The sequence below is a fragment of the Apteryx rowi genome, unplaced genomic scaffold (assembly GCF_003343035.1).
Source record: "Apteryx rowi isolate R43461 unplaced genomic scaffold, aptRow1 scaffold_688, whole genome shotgun sequence".
NCBI lineage: Eukaryota > Metazoa > Chordata > Aves > Apterygiformes > Apterygidae > Apteryx > Apteryx rowi.
Window position 1 is genome coordinate 103684 of NW_020450969.1, and position 19727 is coordinate 123410.

A 19727-nucleotide genomic window follows, 5' to 3' on the forward strand; every position below is an offset into this window, starting at 1 on the left:
TTTTGGAGAATCTGTTGGACTTCGCTACCCAGCTCTGCAACCATCTATTTTGTCAGCACAGCTGAATGAATTACAGCACCTCAAATCGCTTAGGGTTATATTTTATCCTCCATATCTGTGGACTAATTTTGGAACGTGTGCTCTGTTATAATCATAAGATCTGGTAATACATGAAAGCACGCAAGGAAAATAAAGCTGACCTAACTGAGAAGTTACAGTATAATGGAACTGATTTAAAGTACTGGAGTGCCTAATCTACCACAGATTGACTTTGAAGCATGCATAAAAATGTCTTTTTCTCCAAATTAGCTGCAATTCATGTGACTGTTCTCATTTTGCCATGTGCAAACTGCACTACTACGAATGCTCACAAAAATTTAGTGCTACCATGATGAGTGCAAAGAAAACACCCAGCTAGTAAGAAAATAAAACAATGCAAAGATAGTGATAAAATGGCTTGAAGAATACAAAAATATGGAAAACAGAAATTGTCCACAAACATGTGTCTAAATGGGAAGAAAAAATACCCAAATTTGCTATGTTCTTTCTTCATTTGTTTTGTTTCGAAATGAATAGTTCCGCTCTTTGCTTTTGAGGGTGTGTGTGTGTTTCTGGGAGTTATTTATAAACCAAAACCAACACAAGAGCTGCCTTATTTTCAGTATTTCTACCACAAAAACAGCTGCGTTTCCTAGTAGGTTCTTTATAAAACTCCAATGACTAGATGTAATAAACTGCATTGCTGCCATTTTTCATTTTAAAATATGTCAACTTCGTCAATGAAAGATTTTTGATTTGGATAACACGATGGAATATTTTGAGATCCTAAAAACACTGACATGATGCTGGCTGTGAAACACAAATTAGTAGAAGCTCTAAGATGGTGAACACCATCATGCAGCATTAAGGTCATTAACATCAACCAACAAACATCTGCCAATTTTCAAGTTCTGCTCTTTGCTTTTCAGGACTCTGCATGTGCGTGTGTGCATGTGTACGTGTGTGTGCATGTGTGTGTCTGCATGCATGTGTGTGTTTTTCCTGGGAGTTATTTATAAATCAAAACCAACACAAGAGCTGCATTATTTTTAGTATTTCTACCACTAAAACAACCAAATTTCTTAGTATGTCCTTTTTAAAACTCCAAGGCTTTTTTTTTGACTAGAGCCTCTGTAAATCCCTGAAAAACAACCCTCCCCTCTGCAAATACCCATATACATTTTATCATCATTAAGGAATAATCAAATATTTTTGCGTCTTTCTAAAATCCTGGATTTGGCTGGCTACCTGCTCAACTTGAGCTAGATCAAACAAAGGATGTAGAAGGTTTTGCTTTGCTTTAGGTATCTAAGTCCAGGTTTATGATCCCAATATGTCCTGGAAACATGTACACTAAAGGTGCTGAACTAATATCTCTTTTAGGCAAATTCTGTTTTACCATCAATGTTGTAGACATCTGGATTCTCCTTCTGCATGCACCCAGAACTGCGCCTCAGGAAGCCGGCACTCACTGCCTACGTCCACCTCAGCGAGCAGAGTGGACCCATTAGAGCAACTGTGTAGAGCAAAACAGTTGGGGCTCAGGACCCAACACCCATGGTTTGAAGAGTTCACTTCAGACCCATTCTAGTCTGGTTTCATCACTGAATGCCCGTTAAAGGTTGGAGCACATCAGGTGCACTCCTGAGATGCAACTTCCAGTTTTGTTTCACCGATGAAGAATTCAGTTCAATTGCTCCAGGGCCGCTTGTGATACAAACTACAGCATAGCAAGTGGGGATGACTGGGAGAACAACTTCAGAAGCTTACTCCTGATCTGAACTAACCCGCTAATACAGACAGCCACACTGATTCTTTGAGCTTCATTTTTCACAAGCCTTAAATCATAACATACATATGCTTAAAACATATCCACCGTCCATCTATCAATCAGATCAAACTGCCTTCAACTCTACAGCTAATGCTTTCTTTTAAAAGAAGCAGTAATATCTAGGGAGCTAAAGCACATGTCCAAGCAGCGAGAAACCTCAGTTCAATTCTCTTCCCGCTAAAGGAGTTCAAACATCTGCTAAATTCCAGGAGAAAATCTTAAGTACTGGACAAGGAGCTATTCTTGGCAAGGCTATTCTTTTTTCCTCCTGTTGAAATTATGTCACAAAATGACCATAAGGAAATATTCACTGTGCTGAATACAAAATACAAGAGGGAACATATAGCAATGTATGCAGTATAGCAATAAATAAAGTACTAGCCTACAGGATAAAAAAAAAAAAAAAAATCTCCTGGGCTTTGGTCACCCAGAACAATTTCTCTAATGTCTTCCTAATGAACACTTAAACAAAAAAAGCCCTAAAATAATACAAGAAAGAACATAAGTCTTATTTTAATAAAGCATTTTTTAAAATTATCTGTTCACTGCCACTCTAAGGTTATTGAATAGTTCTGCACAGTTTTCAGATTCTAATTTACATACATGCTTTGTGTTCCCTTCTATTGTTACAAATAATAACAAAGATAAACCTTATTGACAAGATTACAATATTTTGTTCCCCAGTGTATTTTAGGAGATAGAATTGGATAGTAACAAAAACAGGCTGCTTAAGAATATTTTTTTTTTATCAATTCCACTGCTAGGATCCCAGTTCTAAGTTTTGTCCAGTAGCATTTGGTTTCTTAATAGACAAGACAGGAAAACTGTAAGAGACAGAGTGTGGGGTGATTCACAATAACCTTCACACCTCATAAAGGTGGCAAGAAGGGTAMCAACACTTCCCCATTCAAGTCACCTTGCCATGCTAATTCAATACACCTAGGTAATTTCTATTTCCTCTTTGTGTTTCTGAAAAACGTGCATGGACAGGTTATGAAAAACGCCAACTCATATAACTGCTACAGTAATTGCATTGGTTAGGTTTATTAATTTGTCACAATTAAGTCAATAAGAGTTTTAGGAACATCATTATATTACTTGATTAGTTTTGAAAGTGATTATCCTAAGAACTCTATTTAATTGGAAGCCTCTCAATTTACAAGGTACATTAAATTCGCAGTAGCATTTTAAGATTATTCAATATATGCAGGTCAATTACCAGTAATCACTGTTTCTTACAGCTGCTTCATAAGAAACTTCAGTAAGACACTGAAAAAGAACAGAAGAGGGTTCTAAATACAGCTGAACTTCAGTTCACATTATTATAATAAAAGGGCAAACCTACCATCTATACTGTGAAAATTGTTCTGAAACGGGAAAGGCAATAAAAATTTGAGCATAGATTAAAAAACAGTTGTCTACCTTAAAACAGATGATGATAGTTTGTCAGGACTGCCAGATCACTGAATTGCACTAACTGCACTCATGCCCAGCTGCACATTAATTACAACTTTCTAATCTGGTAATTAATTTTCTTAATATCACTATATTGTTTTTCTTCCTTGAGCTAATAAAAACAGATTGCAATCAATCATTGTTAATTCACGTTGCAGAGCAGTGCTGTAGCTGTTTCCACATGTGAAAAGCATCGTCTGCATAGTTCTTGGTATAATACCCTGTCTAAAACCTGTATCTTTTGACATTCTAATAAAGTGTCAAAATAAGTCCAACCTCCAAATTGGAGGTTGATGATCTAGATGATCTCCAGAGGTCCCTTCCAACCTCAACCATTCTGTGATTCTGTGATAAGACAAATAAATTATAATTTGACTTAATATAGTTAGTAGAAAGACAACACAGACTTGAAAATGGATTTTAAAGACTCTTCTAATGACAAAATTCAGAGATAGAAAGTATTTCACATAATTTCAAGTATAAAAGAGGTTTGACATGTAGTTACATTATTTGAAAAACTTCTCTGCCGTGATTTTTTTTAAATGATTAAACAATAGTCAAAGTTAACAAAGCGTTTCTTCACCAGTTGACTTTGTCATTAGAAACCATTAAAAGTGTTCCATACCTGTCTGGCTTCATATAGCACAAACTGCAGGATCTATAAGAACTATTAAGGGGAAAACAACTTTATAGAGATATAGACTACTGTACAGTTAAACAGAGTTTTGATCGAGAGTGTCCAGATATAAATACTGCAAAGCTAATTATTGTGAACTATTTTGATCGAGAGTGTCCAGTTATAAATACTGCAAAGCTAATTATTGCAGTGTTCAAACAGCATGAATTTTTCTTTGTCCATATCTGTGTTAGTATCAAAAGGTGGTTTATAACATGGAAAGGATTATTCAAGTATTCTCTTGTGAGGAAAGAGAACTGAGTAAAATGAATGAGACTTTTTTTCATTTTGCATTTATGCCTGAAAGATGTTTTATTTCTCCAGCCTCATTTCAGCTTTAAAACTATTTCTTTGTCTGTCCTTTTTTTCCCCTGCTTTGTGAAAGACAAGACTGAGTGGAGGACCCCTAGAATTGCAGTGTGACAGTTTCCAAAGAGCAGCACTCCATTTTACTCTGAATCATACAGAACTCTTCATGTGGTCAACTTAGATGTCAGAAAGGGAAGACTGGATATTCAATGACTAATGAAGGCTGAGGGCGTGTTCTCTGTTTCTTAGGTTTTCCAAGGTATGGCAAAAAACACAGTTCTATGTTTGAGAGAAACAGGAGACAGGAAAAGAGATTTTTTAAATACATAGCCTTCAGCAGCAAAACCAAGCACAACCCTTTTCTTTTTTTAATCCTTTCCCCAAATTTCCTAAAGCAGTCCAAAGTCCAATCTGCCTTGTGCTTCTAAATTTTTTATATACATACATATACATATATATACACACATACATATATATACACACACATATATACATACATATACATACGTGTGTGTGTGTGTGTAATGTGTACTGGATTTATGCCCAAGAATAGCTTGACTATCAGAGACAGCAAATTACATGATAATAAAGTAGTAAAAGCAAGATTGGTTGATCTTCAATAAAGCAGTTTGACCTTATGGCATCAGCTGGATTATATGTTCAGTTTTGGGGTTCAGTTTTGGGGTTGATCTGAGAAGCAGATCAACTAGACAACCTCAAGAACAAAAACATCAATGGTAAGAGGGTCTGGGAAAAAAAATGCAATGAATGTTTGAAAGACCGAGGTTTGTCTCTCTTAGAAAGGAAAAAAACCTGATGAGACTATAATCACCCAATAGCAAAAGGGGAAGAAGGAAGGAAGGAGGAAGCTGAAAAGCAGTCAGCCCAAAAGCCTGAGAAGGCATATATGGGACAATACCCTGCAGTTCCCAAATACTAATTTGCACAAACCATGAAAGTCCTGCATAACCACGTTCTACAGACGGACCTCTGAAAAAGGAATCAGAGAAGCAATCTCTAGGTCTGGAAAACGTGGTGCATCTGGGATTTCAGACTCCTCTTATGAAATATGCAGGTGTGTTGTGTGGGGGAAATCACAGTTCAGTAGAACAAACTTCCATCAGAGCTGAAAATCACCACTGGTGTGTTTCTCCTCCAAAGTAAAAACAGATTAGAAAAGGGCAGCAAGCATGGAAGTGGAGTAGCAGGGTTAGAAAATACATAAATTAGACAGGACTAAAGATGGATTGCATTAGTTACTGATTTACAGAGGCCACAACTAAAAGGCATCAGACAATCTTAGAAGCTTGCAATAAATACCAAATACTACAAAGAACCACTTGCAACTTGGATTAGGGACTCAAACTAGGTCTCGGTGCTGCAGATACCTTGCACTAAGAGGAACAAAATAGCTGTGTGAAAACAAAAGCTGCACCATTACACTGACCATCTCTGGGACACCTGAAAGTAAGAGGTACAGCACTTCAGCTGTCTATATTTAATGCTGAGATTATTATTTAACAACAAGGATGTGTTCTGTATTCAACTGGATGTGTGAAGCTGATGACAAACCTGAGGAAATCCAAAAAATAATCAGCAATTATGGAAGCAAGGAAGCCAGTAATCTTTCAAGCATTTTAAGATTCCCCAAAAGAAAGGAAATGTCACGAAAAACCTCAAGTGCTAAACCAGTGCTGGACAATTAACAAATAATAATCTTTAACTTCTGAGAAAAAAAAAAGAAAAAAGAAATAGATTCTAAAACTGAACATTGATCTGCATGAATGTTCTTAGTACTCTGCAGTTGAGTGACTACTCAGGAAAAATAGGGAAAAATTCAGGTTTAAGAGTATTAATAGGATTATGAAATACTGTAAAAAGTTTAAAATTCAGACAAGTGAAATAGTTATTTCTGATATATGCAGCATCTGTAGTGCTTCAATTATAGGGTTTCAGCTATTCAACTGGGAGCTTATGGTCTGCAAGAGGTTAGGGAGAGATCCTATCATATGATCACTAACAAGAAAGCATACAATCATGAGTAAAGATTTATCAAATATATATTATATATATATACACACATATACACACACACATATACATGTGTGTGCGTGCACACACACACACACATATATAGATATCTATCTATATCTAAATATATATTAAAAATACTTAGAGAAGTTTTGTATGGAGTAAAGTCTTTTTAGTGAGGAAAATGTAGACTTCTTAGAAGGGCATAGCAGCATCTGTTCTCACTAACGATTTACCAAAAAATGTAGTTACCAATTCTTCACACTCACTATTTTAGGACAATTTGAATATATAGTAACTACAAATATTAGTCACCTATTTAAACCAGTGCTTATTTTAGAATCTAAAAAGTACCCTTATTTTTGATGCCGGGGAAAAACCTTGTTCCTCTAGTCTTGTAACACCGAAAGATATCATCCTCTTATTTATGTCATCGCCAAGAGATAATTCAGACTGCCCAAGAACAAGGTTTGGTAGATCTTGATCCTTATTATCTACCACATCATAAGGATACTTAAACCAGAGCAGAAAAATAAAATAATTAAAAAAAAAAATCCTGTTCCTTCTGAAAATAGTATTTTTACGAATGACCTGCTCAATTTGAAAATTTATCCAGAGAGAAGTATTGAAGTAATTCTAAACAACAAAAGCAAACCATACTTTATAAATGTCCCCTTTCCCTTTTCATTGCTGTTTACATAGCTCCCTAATGAGAAAGTAATGAGAAAGGAGTGATGGATTTTGCAGGCAAAATCATGAAAGTGAACATACATAACTTATAAATTTCTTCTCAATCTCATTTAGAAAATTCTTAGGTACAACAATTCTAACACAACTATTATTTTTAGGTGGAGTGTTTCCCTCAGGTGACTTGAATTGTGGTGGAGATGAAGGAGTAGTGCATGTGCTCACTTTTTGATTTATTTAACAAAACATGAAGGCTATGTGAATTGATTCCCTTCCTTCCAAAGAAAGGCTTTTCCGACTGTCACATCTTGCCTATCATAAGATTATAATTTACTAGACACAGATTAAAATTAGGATATTCATGATACAAGCAATTGAAAGGGAAATGATCTCTAACCAATCGGAAGATGAATGTGCCTACATTTAGGCATCTAATTTCCCACCACAGTCAATGTGGTCAGCCAAGGGCAAGTCAGCTGGCCAGGCACTGCGTATTTACTCCAGGACATGACGACTGCTTTCTAAGCTACTTTGTACTGTCAAGCTCCCTAATGACTATAATGGGAGCAAATGCCAGTAAAACATATAAATATGTCTAATCTTGAACTGAACCTCATCCTGTGCATCTTAATATTTAACTCCAACTCTCAAATATATCTGGCAACTCAGTACTGCCTTAGAGATTGAAGGGCCCCTTTGTTTCTCCCAGGCAGCATGAAAGTACCTAATACAAGCAATTCCCAATTATCTTGACTATATCAAAGTGATGGCAGCAATAATCCAGCTAAAGCAAAAACACAAGTAACACCAGACAGCTGTAAACTAGTTTATAAAATCCTGTTTTCAATAAATGCAATTTCAAAATCTTGCAGGCAGATTACTTTGGGGAGCAGGAACAGTTTTAAACAGCAGGGAGCAAACTGAGGGCCTGATGCGACTTCCCCATGCTCTGCAGGTTACCTTCCATGTCACTGCATTTCAGCCACAGCTGGTAGAAAATTCAAAGCACCTGGTTGATACATGATACACTCATTGGTACACACCATTAATGACCAGGGTGAACAGACTTGATATTCCTGATACCTTCTAAGACAAAATACAAAATAGTACATCCTGCTTGTTGTTCCTGACTCAAGTCCCTCCCTTCTTTTCCCAGCCCAGAAAATTTTCAAGTCTTCTTTACAAATAACACACAAAAAAAGCCATTTCCCATTCTTAGCAAGCCATCAAGATAGAAATTCATGATATCCAAGGAAGGTATTGATACCTTGAAAAGAATGTCTACTTTGGAGGTGGCCAAATACCATGAAGCGAAGACTAATGTACACTCCTGTAACAAGCTGGCTTCTGCGGGACTCTCACAAGATTTGTTTTGCTTTATAAAAACAAATTACCTAGTATTATCACCACAGAGATCTCTAAGTGATTGTGATCATACATTCACATGCTGAGAAATCATATTATTGACTAATATTTACATAGAGTTTTACACAGATAAGTAGTATGATAATTCTTAACTTGCAAGGATTTGTACTCATTTTATAGTGCATTGATAAACTGTGGGGAAAGAGTTAGTGTTTAAACTTAGAATTTTGGACAAGAAACTCTCTCCTTTGGCTATGAAAAAGCACTTGAACTAAGAAAGATTCTTTGCAGTAACAGCAATAGGTCACAAATCCTTCCCATGTTATTGCCAGAGSGCAGCCTCCCACACAAACTCGGTGTTACAATATTGAATTGAAGCTGCTGGTTGAATAACACAGCTTAACCTTATGGGTTATCATTGATATATATATATATATGTGTATGTATGTATGTACACATCAAATATATATTTTTAATATATAAATATATAAATAAATATATATATATTTATATATAAATATATAAAATATATAAATATATAATATAATAAAATAATAATATAATAATAAATAATATAAATATATAAAATATATAAATATATAAATATATATATATTTTTTACACAGCTATATAGCTCATGGAATTTTTCTTATATTTTATAACTTGAGATTTTTGCATTGCCCAATGGCAAATCAGACGTCATTGCAGGTCAGAAGAACCCATCCAGAAAAATGTACTGATGTGCGTTGATATGTAGACTCAGAAAAATCTAAATTTTAATAATACTCTCAGACCAATTTATTTATTTTTAGGTGTGATCATGGAAGAATTGTGTATGATACCTTAAAGGAGCAGAGGAATGCTACTTTTTTCTTTTCAAAGAAACCTAATTTTAGTATAGTTCATTTGAGTCTTGTTGAACAAAAACCACCAGTCATGTACTATAAAACTGGCTACTCATTTCAAATAAGGCAAAGACAGGGTAAGCAATTTACTTACTATGAAGATAACATAATATCTAAAACAATGAAACAGCCAATAAGATGGCCTATAACATGATGAAATCAAAATACCCCAAACTCAAAACTACTTCTTAAGTTTAATTTTGCATTCAGTACCAACCCAAGAAATTTAAAGCTGTTTATGAATCATGCAATGAATCAGTGGGTTAACCAGCATTTGAAACGGTAGTGATCAAAAGATGTTCCCTTTGCTGAAACGATGATCTTTATCACTGGTTACTTATAAATCGGTATGGAATTCATCTTCCCAACTCAAAAAAGTCATTTTTTTCAATTATTTGTCTAAGCTCTTCATTAGCCAATGGAGAAAGATCAAGATCTCTAGAAGGCAATTAATTCCATCTCAGAACAGATGTTTTAACACCAAGTAATAATTTTTAGATAGCTAAAGTTCATCTTCTTCTCATTTCTTTGAGTCCAGAGCTAATACAAATCCACACTGTGATCCAAATGCCTGAAGGAAAAAGTCTGGTTTTAACTGGGCTGTTTTGCTACAGTGGAAAACTCAGTGTTAAACTCAACATCCAAGTCCTTTTTGTTACTATTACTGCTTTAATTTATGCCATCAGTGGAGTGTTTGTTAAAACCATGCACACAAAGCCTGTGTTAAGTGTGCAAACTAGACTACGACTTTTTTTTCTAAGATAGTATCAGCTATCTCCTCCAAAATGATGCACAATTTCTGCATAGACCTACAATGTCAAATTGGGCAGATAGTGAGAATCTTTCCTCATCACAACCCCTTTAGCACACAGATTTATTTTTTGCTAAAGATAACCAAATTTGCGGAATAATCTTTATCCAGCTCTGTAGTCTTTTCTTTTATATATACTTTTGACACTATAGTTTAATAGAGAAAACCAGAAAGTTCACATTAATCACTCTGATCATATCTCTGCAAGTTTTTGTGATAAGCTAGCTGAGTCACTAGGACAAGTAAAGGCATGAATCACTACCACAAGTACTGTTATGAACTATTTCTAACTAACGTCATACAGAAAACTTGATGCTTAGCAAAATTTTGCAAAATCATGTCACATTCACAGTTCTGGCATTTCTGATAATGTAAGTGGAATTAAGTTGACAAAAATGGTTTACTGGATTTGCTTGGATCCTTTCTTGCTTATATTTTCAAACTTTCTTAATGTACCAACCTTCTTTTACAAACTATATGGAATATACTTTTAAACACATTGATTATGAAATCTTGGAAGAAGTCCCAGAACACAAAATGAACCATTCTGTTATACACTAAAACCAGTATCTTACCTTAAGAACACTAAAAAGTTTTTTCTAATGAGGAAGGACACTAAAAAGGTTTTGAAGGACAACTTCTATTACTAAAGTGAGCTACACACAAGACCTTAAACATGTTTTGAAATGGGGGATTACTTTGAAATGTCTAAAATATTTTGAAACAAGTTCTGTTGTCTGAAGATCAATATTTCCTACTTTTTTTTTTTAATAAATGAGTCACATTTCCTGCTAAACATAAGGCTCTGACAGGTAAGTTCCAGTTCCTCTAAATTACTACACTTTAAAATATTATCACTACATTGAAATGCTAGAGTGTGAGCATCAATACAGAACGTAAAACCCGTGCCTTAGTCTCCCCGACTGAAACTGTGGCATTTTAGCATAAATCCACCCCAGCAAACAACCAGGCTCTGCAAGGAAATCAGCCTGGCGCAGGAGAGCCCTGCTGTTCTGTGGGCCTGTCATGGGAGAACGGGAACATTATCTGGTGCTAAAAGTTAAATTCCTCTGTCGGAAAAGCAAACAAACCCCCAAACACAGCACGCACTGGTTTAGAAACATGGCCTGATATGGAAGACTAAGGCGGGTATTTCTCCTTGTTACAACGGGAGAGGAGAAAAGAGCATTTCTGAAGCTGTGGCTGTATTTCTTGTTTAGAGTCTCTCTGGTGGCTTCCAGAGCCATAAGCAGCTTCCAGGAACTTTTGTCCAAATATGGAACGCTCTGAGGCCTGGCTAGGCCTGTGGCATAACTAAAATACCCTGTACAGAATGTGGTAGTTAGGGGAAAAAAAAGAAATCAAAAGAGGAGCTTGTTTTAAAAGCTTGCTGACAAGATCCCAATAGCATAAATACTGCAGTTTTGTTACTTTTATCCTCAATTACCTACAAATGTCAAACTAGTTTGTTCAAACGATTCAGCAATTCCTCTGCTATCTCACTTACAATAATGAGTTCAACTTAGATCCGCTGTTTATGTTTAATTAATACTAAAGTGGAAAGCACAAAGAATTCTAGACCGACTTCAGACACAGCAAACATGTTTATGTTGAGTAAATTTATCAGTTCCTGAGGTTTGATTTTATTAATATAAATTAATCAAATTTATTTCAAATTCTTCCTCAGTTTTTGATTTCTGCTAAGCTTCCCTGCTCAGAACTATTGCATCCACACCGCATATCCTTCCCTTCTAGGCAGGACTTCCCAAGGACCATATACCCCTAAAAGCTTAAATGAGTTACTTTTGTCTCTGAGCCAGCAGAACAAGCATAGTATTCCCCTAGCTATAACAACACTTGCAAACAGGCTGGAGGTATCTGCCCTCCAAAAACACTTCCTATTTGTTCTGTTTTCAGAAATAAAAGTGTTATTTAGCACAGTTGAAAACTTTTTTTCACAAGAGTAAAGCATAACTATTTTTCAAAATTTCACATGCACTTAAATTTTATATAATAGGTTGATTCTACATAAAATGTCAGTGAATTTAATGGCTGACAGTATTGCTACATGCTAGCAGAAAAAGGATAGTAAATAGCCTTAAAATGCTGATTCAGCTGGTCAATTTATGCAGAACAAAAATTTTGTGGCATCTACGTTCTTTCAGAGAAGAATGCTTCTGGATTGTTTATTAGAAAATAGTAAGGTTGTTTTACTGGAACTAATAGGACTAAAAAAAAGATACAAGTCTGCTTTCAAAAGAAAAAAAGGAAATTATATTAAGATACAATTTCCAGCCAAAAGAGAAGAAATATTGTTCAGGATCTTATCCTCAGAGACAGAAGTGGATTCTTGACTGATCCAATAAAGTAACAATCTAGATTCTTCTCAGTATGAAGCCACAGCTTGGTTTCATCACATAAGCAGAACTTCCATACAATCTCCTTTGTAACGCTCACACAAGTGAAAATAAACAGATGCACAGAAAGGTTACTTGGCACTATGATCATGACTCAACTTGAGTATTTTTTACTATTACTTTAAGTCACTGAGAGAGATGTAATTTCAGACTTATTTATTTTTATAAATCTGAGAAAGGCATATTACAGAAATACCTAAGCAATCTGATTGCCCAGTCATAATTTACTTGAAGTTTTAAAAGAGAAAGGAAAATAAAAAGTTTAGCATGAAGAAGAGAGTCTGTCACAGAAAACTGAGGGGGGGAAAAAAAAAGATGATGAACTAATGGTATTTTAAGAGGCTATTGCAGTTGCCTGTTTAGAAGCACTGAAGATTCAGAGAGAGGACAAATGTCTAAAGAAAGGATGTGGGTGTGGGAAAGAAAAAAAAAAAAAAAAACAGCAGCCTTGCCAGCAAGTCCTTCTTATCCCAAATGGAAGACTCAAACATATCTGGCAAGCCACCAATTTGTATACATTCTCCCACTGCAACCTCTGTTTGTACCACTGTTTCAGACAGAATAGACAACAAGTGATATACAATATTGCTTACCAAAATAAGTGAGTAATCCCTAAAAGGAACTTCAAATTTAGCAGTATAAGCAGAAGTGAAAARCAGATGCTGAAGATGGGCTGAACATGCAGAGTAATATCAGGAACATCAGATATACAAAAATGCAATGAACCATTTAGAAAGAAAACCACCAATCTAATTACTTTAAAAGTACTTCAGAGACAAAAAGAAATTCCAGACAGAAGCAAAAACACCCAACAAATTGGCTAATAACTTGAGCTAAAGAATAGTAGAGTAAACTTTTTAATATATTTGATAATTAAGGTTCCACAAATAGGAAGTAAGTGCTGTGTGGCCATTAAGTCATCAGGAAAGAAGCAGGATGAAGACAAACTATGGAAAAGAGAAAGAGTACAAGACTTCAGGTGTATGCCTTTATTATGTTAAAACACATGCACACAGACAAGCACATATATATGTTTACAGCAGTCAAGGAGAGAACAAGACTGGCTATGATAATACAGGAGAAGCAGAGAAAACAAACTATTTTCTGAAGAACATTTGCATAGTGAAACAAATATCCAGCTCATCTGCTAATCCAAAAATAGTCATTTAAAAATAAACACTGACACCCACAATCTATTGTGAGTGTTCTCCAATTTGAAGCATAAATCAAAATAAAATCAAATAAAATACTAAACAGAAATGAGGCGTATTAGATCTGAAATAYATGCAGGCTTCAGTGGCTTAGCATTCCCTAAGCCTGGATGACAGCATATTTGTTTACACACAGTATTATGGAAGAGTCATCTACTGAAGGTCAAATCTACACAGATGCGCAAAGATTCGGAATGAATAACCAAAACCAGGGCATTTAATGTAACACTTGCTATTATAGCAAAGGAAAGCATACAGTTATGTTGGTAGAGATCCTCTTCCATTTTGATGAAAGATATGGAAAGAATCCCTTTTGGTTGCCACCCGATATTGTTTGTGGCCTACATTTGCAGTGTACCACAGCATTTGTTGTGAGAAGCTAGGAACGAACCCATAAAGACCTACCAAAGAATTTGAATTGTTTGCAAAAACTGTTGATATATTTGGTAGACAAGCAAGGATTTAGATAAGAGCTACATATAAGACATTTTTTTTGGCCTAAATACCTTAATAATGTTTAAATAAATTATATAGCATAACATACTGTTGTGCTGTAATCACGCATGCATGCTAGAGTTTTGTATTCAGAAGCTTTTGTAACAGCTTAGAAACAACCAGCCAAAAAACCCCAGCCATTGCACTAATCTGTTGAGAAGAAGTCATTAACGTGCACGCAAGTAACCTGTAGAAGCACAGGGAACATCACGGGGTGGCAGTTCGCCAGCCCCTTTAAAGATGAGAAAGTCATGAGGAACTGACTCCTTCCTACTCCCAGCACGTGCACGCGCACACTTCTCGTCTCTCACCTCCCATATCCTTTCTTTCTTTTAGGGCAGGTGGAAAAATAAGCCTGTCTAAACTGACGCACCAGGGATTTCTGTAGATCTGGTTCAGACCAGTTTATTGACAATCCTGAAACAAATACAGCCACCCATGCAAGCATGCCAACTTATGTCCCTTTCTGGAAAAAAAGGCTCAAATACAGATCAAACGCAATAGTGGAAGATGCTGACTGTCAAGGAGGGGGATCACACAAACACGACACCAACACCATGCCACACACATGAAATTTCTCTTGATTCTCCCTCACAGGCAGAGTTTCATGTTCTTGTGATGGGTAATGCTGTTTTTTCTTTTTCTTTTTTTTTTTTTTTGTCTGCAGTAGTAGGAAAGTTGATGTGTCCCTATATATATAAATATAATCCACAGGCATACCTTTCAATATTCTTCCTCAGACAGCGCAAAGGAAACCTCTTCCTCACTTTATCACTGTTAGCAGGCCTAGCAATCCCGAGACTGACGCAGGATTTGCTGACATTCGTCTGGAGTCAGATATTGGAGGCCAGAGCTGCTCCAGGAAAGCAAGCACCTCCTGCAGCAAACGCCTGGCCGTGTTCAAAGCAAAACTGACCAAACCAGAAACTCCTTAGGAGACAATGCAAGACAAATGAGTCACTTGTAGCAGATGTTATTCTCATTTCTTAGGACACACTGATACTACATATAAGAACAGGTAAAAATAATAGTACTTTTCACAGAGTAGCTTAACTGGCAAGAATCTTTACCCTTCTGGAGTAGCACATCTCCTTTTGCAACTACCCTACCTGTAACAACACTAAAACCAAAGGAGGACTTCAGGAAAAGTGATGAGCAACATGCTAATTAACAGAAAAGCAGTTGGTTCTGTGGTGAATAAATGCATTGCTGTGTGCACAATGTGTATTTATTTAAATTTCTTAACTTAAACTATAAAACCAAGGAACTTATGTGAACTTTGGCCTAGCTGGAAAGACTAAAATAGTGAGGCAATTGCAATAGCTCTGTGGTTGAGACAGGATTTCAACTAACTTTTTTATACGCTCTAGTCATCAAAAATTAGATATTACCTCTTAATATTCAGTAATGCCCAAGGTATCCCAGTGGGAGTATTGAAAGCAGGCAGCAATTTCTCTCCAAGTTCCACTGCCTTCTTTCGGAATATCTGAAAATTAAGAAGAAACAAAGTGTTGGAAAAGACAATGTTGCTCCCACTGAATGAATCTGAATGAACCTGCTGCTGAATGTGCGGTACAAAATCATCTCAGCACAATGAAGCAACCCTGTTTTTCAGTGTGATGTCAAAAAAGCAAAGTACAATTATCTATCCACTATGCAAAGTAACAGGGGTAGCGGACACCACAGAAAATGGAAGAACTCGTGCAACAGTATTACTCAGGAAAGATACCCAGATGACATACATCTGGTATGATCAGCATCAAATCAGAGTCATAAACTTGGCTAGACCTGCTGTGGTTTGCACAGAACAGCTTGTGCGCCGCCCTGTCTGGCTTGGTTGACATGTGGCAAAAGCAAAACAAACACAACCCACAAAAAAGCAACAGAAAAAGGCAGCACAATGATATTTTTGCAGCACCGCAACTGAGTTCCTAAGTAGTCTTTTGGGACTCAGCTGGCTTTGCAGGAAGACAAATGGGTATCGATGCCATGATTAACCCCCAAAACGGAATATTCCCCTATAGATAGCCGAGACTTTACTCATCTTTAGCATTCAAAAAAATGTTTCAGCTCTCATCCTAAAAAGATGAAGGAGAAAGACCTCAAATGCTTAACATCTGCCCACAGGAATTACATACAATTTAACATAAGGAACTTTCATGCTCTGGGTAATAGCTGTACAGCCAGAACAAAGAGGATTTTGCTCTCCTTCAACTGCCAAGTTAGCTTAGGTTACATTAACCTGACTTTCAGAGCAATGACTGCTCTAGTAAAGAGAGTTTCTAATTAGAAGCAAAATTGTTTCAACTTAAATATAGAAACCTATTTAGTGATTACARTGTGTGGATGTTCAAGTCCTATTTGCTTGAAATTCCACTGAGGTTCGGTGCAACACTGAAAGGAATTATCCCAGGTGTATTAGCCAAAATGGCAAAGTCACCTTCGTCATGCTCTCATTTTAATAATGGCTCCCTTCAATTCATTTTTTTCCCCCTCAAACATACTTATGATGAATTATTTATTTACTTATTTATTAGAAATCATCTTGTACATGTAATGCATGTCACAGTATAGGAAGGTATAATAGAGCAAATTTTCACAGAAGGAAGGAAAATACACAGTAACTCAGTTTATATTTACACATTCACATAAAGATATTGCTGGTCAAAACAACATAACGGAAGAAATTTCTTTCTATACAAATAATATACAATTTATAAGATCACACTTTCTAAAAGTCATTTTGTGTAAAGGTTTTTATAATGTATTTGATCAGGAGAAAATTTGAAATTCTGGGACTACCATGTTACCRTAACTACTATCCCACAACCATACATACTACTATAACTACATATATTTTACCTTAACTGCTACCAGCTACCATAACAGACTATCCCACAGTCTCTTCGTATGACACAGGATTTAAGATTTCTGTGACAATAGTCCAGGATTTGGAATTACAGTAAAAGAGATTTGGAGATTTTGAGTAAAGTTTAGTAATTTGTTCCTGCTTCTGGAGCCCCATTATGGCTGGAGTCAAAAAAATGAAGCTACTAAATCCTCCTATCTTAGTACCTTTGTATTTTCAAGTGGAGTACATATGAGTGCTGGGAGCAATGTGAAGCAAAGCAGTAAGGAAAATAATTTGCTTGGAAATCCTTCCATAATCCATGTTACTTCTGACTTCCCAGTGTACTGACTGCGTGGATTCTGTCAAAAATTAGTTATGATTTGTGACCTTCACATGGTACGTAATTCAGTCTCCTCAGGGGGTAACCTTGAAGGACACTCAGAAACAATAATCTGAAGAACTTCATTATCCCTAAGTAGATTTACTTGAGAAGAGCAAATGAGAGTAACTCCACGAGGAAAACCCAAGCTTTCTATCTGTTACACTGAGCAGTCGTATTTATTCATGTCGATCCATCAAACCCCAACCTAGGTTTTGCTCTTCCAGCACTAGAGAGGCCTCCTCAGCCTTTCACAGCATATGATGTGATCAGCTCAGCAGCTCATCTTAGCATCTCTACTTGAAACACTGAAGTATTAGCAGGAAAATGTTTTATGATGAACTTCCTGAGCAACGGACATATCAGGAGCCTGAATTCCAGCAGAAGCATCTATGGCACCGCATAAAACCCATCCTTTCTCATATCTGAAGGGGGCAGATATTCTGTTTTACAAAATGTGATTAGAAGTGGAGATTGTCAGTGTCAGATGTAGTCTTTTCAGACATGTGATGTACTTTGGGACAAGAGGAGAACTCCCTTTCAAAAGACACACAAATATTAAATTGTAGTACTGGCAGCGAGGCAATGACCAAGACTCAGTAATTGCTGAACCTTACGCTTTTTATTAATCCTCCATCATTAAAAAGAATATATGCAAACTCAGAAAGAGCAATTATAATAATTGCTAATTGCTTCTGGACAAAAATGTAACATTTTAGTATCTTAATTAAATAAAGAGTCAATGTACAGCAAAAATGCTTTAATTTCAAATAAACTCTCACCAATTCATTTCTATTGTATTTATTTGACATACTAAATCCTTTCAAAAGAACCTTGCCTACTTCCTAAACGTGCCAAAACTAATGGTCATCCAAAAATAAACAAATCCAATACCAAGCGGTAAGGAAATATTTTTCCATTTATGGATAGGCAAGGAAACCATAAGTCAGTCCTGATAAGGACAGTAGTTTGAAAAAAAATGTTACATCTTCAACATTAGAATACATAATGAAGTTGGATTTTCTAATTAATTTCTTTTCCAAAATGCATGTCTTCCAATGTAGTAAACAATTTGATATACAGGAACCATAAAGAAAAGCAATTAGAAAAACAGAACTAAAAAAGTGATTTTTAAACTCTCATGCGATTTTGGAACAAGTCTTGAGCTGAAAATGCACTTCTTTTTCACATGAGAATTGCAACAGCTTATTATTAAAAAGCCAACTCTGGATATTATCCAATTTTATCTCTAGGGCTAATTTAATGAGAGCGAACTACTGACTGCTAAATTACTACCTAATGAGTAAAATAGTATAGGCAAGAATGACAAACRTACAACAACACTGTGTGAATGACTGAACATTCTAAATAGGAACATCACCTAGAAAAATTATCATCTTTCAGCAAGGGAAAGAGGGTGAAGATTAATAATAGAAACTACTTTATTTTTCAATTCACAGCTTTAATAGGGTTAAGCAATAGTAATATGAAAAACTGGTATTAGGTGTAATTACTGCACACTAACTTCAATAATAAGCATATTTTTTTCATTAGTAAACCATAAACTTCTAATGTTATACATGAAATAAATGCTGTACAGGATAAGATTTTTTTGGATAATAAAAGCAAACAAGCAAACAAAAAAAAAGAAACTTATACTTAACATCTCTATTGCTGACATGAATCTTAACTTTTTGCTAAGTCCTAAACTCTTCCTGCTGATACTGAGTAGTCATTCTTCGGTAAGCAAAAAGTATGATAGCTATCACTTAGAYATATAGGGTAAAGGCGGAAAGGACAGAGCACAGAAAAGAGACACCATTATATATGAGAAAGGAAAAGGTCTACAGCAGAACTTCCCATCAGACCGGTTATCTCAAGAGGCCTGAGGACTTTTTCTGGCCTCTCCTCCCAGCTGCTTGGCCAGCAGTAATAAGGGCCTGCTTACACACACGACTGCAGCCGGATCAGACCTGGGACAAGTCATCGTTGTCCCACGCCGGCTCTGCAGCTCCTCTTTCATCCCACAGCCCCCTGCCCTCAGCTCTCCGGGTTAAAGCATTTCTCTGCTCAGTCCATAAACCACTTCCAAGACCACTATGACTTGCTCACGCTTCACCTGCTTTATCATATCCCCTGTCTAGATTGCACACTTTTTTAGGGAAAAGGGACTGCGGTGTTGTTTACTTGACCCATTAGCTGATCAGATAATACAATAAGTGAGCAACACTGATTGATCCCTTCTCTTAGACGGAGCAGCGAGAG

General features: G+C 36.1%; 1 protein-coding gene across 1 annotated transcript in view; it reads right to left on the reverse strand.

Annotated features, from left to right (window-relative positions):
• The window catches only part of MAN1A1 (mannosidase alpha class 1A member 1), a 111672-nt gene that overhangs the window by 47103 nt on the left and 44842 nt on the right, over positions 1-19727 (reverse strand). The window contains exon 4 of the mRNA XM_026086224.1: positions 15624-15718. Coding sequence (XP_025942009.1) covers positions 15624-15718 — 95 coding nt within the window. The remainder of the gene's footprint in view (positions 1-15623; positions 15719-19727) is intronic.